The sequence below is a fragment of the Emiliania huxleyi genome, assembly GCF_000372725.1.
Source record: "Emiliania huxleyi CCMP1516 unplaced genomic scaffold EMIHUscaffold_2287, whole genome shotgun sequence".
NCBI classification, from domain to species: Eukaryota; Haptophyta; order Isochrysidales; family Noelaerhabdaceae; genus Emiliania; species Emiliania huxleyi.
Window position 1 is genome coordinate 1,897 of NW_005200344.1, and position 934 is coordinate 2,830.

General features: G+C 62.5%; 1 protein-coding gene across 1 annotated transcript; it reads left to right on the top strand.

Moving 5' to 3' along the window:
- Positions 1 to 231: 231 nt before the first annotated feature.
- Positions 232 to 930, top strand: EMIHUDRAFT_123422 (hypothetical protein; the record flags this gene model as incomplete). Its single annotated transcript, XM_005779695.1, has 1 exon — positions 232 to 930. A coding segment is annotated over one exon (699 nt), but the record flags the coding sequence as incomplete, so codon positions are not given.
- Between the last annotated feature and the right edge of the window lie 4 nt (positions 931 to 934).

Sequence of the window (934 nt, forward strand, 5' to 3'; positions counted from 1 at the left end):
ACGAGGGCACCGCAACATGGCTAAGGAGGCAGGGAAGCTTCTGCTCCGAGACGGCCGCTCAGGACCGCAAAATGGTGTTCCTGAAGGTTGTGTTAGTCGGGCTGGCCAGTCCCCGGGGCCTGACGGTCCAATGTTTCCCTCAAGACTACTTCCCCCCTACCCCACCCTTCCACTTTAGATGTGTCGGACCATAGCTGCCTGAGCAGGCCACCACCACTGCCACCACCCGACATGCTCCTCGCAGCCAAATTCGCGTTGCCAGTGATGATAGTCGCTATCGCGGTGCCGCCTGCACTGGTGAGCCTCCTCGCCTGGTCCACGCACCCCGGGCCCGAACAAGAGCGGTGGCCCGGCCGGCCGCAGTTGAACAAGGTCTCGGGCGTGCCGGCAACGCCATTCATCACGTCCGATCGAATCGACCAGCTGCAGAACGGCACGTTCAAGCCCTCTAGCAAGGACATCTGGGTCGCCACGTACCCCAAGACCGGCACCACCTGGACCCAGACCATCGTCAACCACATCAACGGCTTCCCGCCGCTGGAGCGCGGCCAGTACCCCTTCACGTACTGCCCCTGGCCAGAGGTCAGCCTCGGGCTGCCGCCGCTCCGGTACTCCATCGAAGAGATCAACGACTTCAAGCGCTGGGAAGGGCCGGTTGGCGGTTGGCGGTGCTTGAAGTCGCACTGGCACTACGCGGACCACATGGCGGACGCGGGCAAGCGCGTCATCTACGTGATGCGGAACGTGCTGGATGTGGCCACCAGCTTCTACCACCATAGTCGCCGCTTCCACTTCGTCTACCTCGACATGGCCGACGTCAGCTTCGACGCGTTTTTCGAGATGCTCAAGGCGGGAAACGTCGACAACGGCGACTACTTTGACCACGTCGCGTCGTGGTGGGCAGTGAAGGACCGGCCAAACGTCTTGTTTGTCC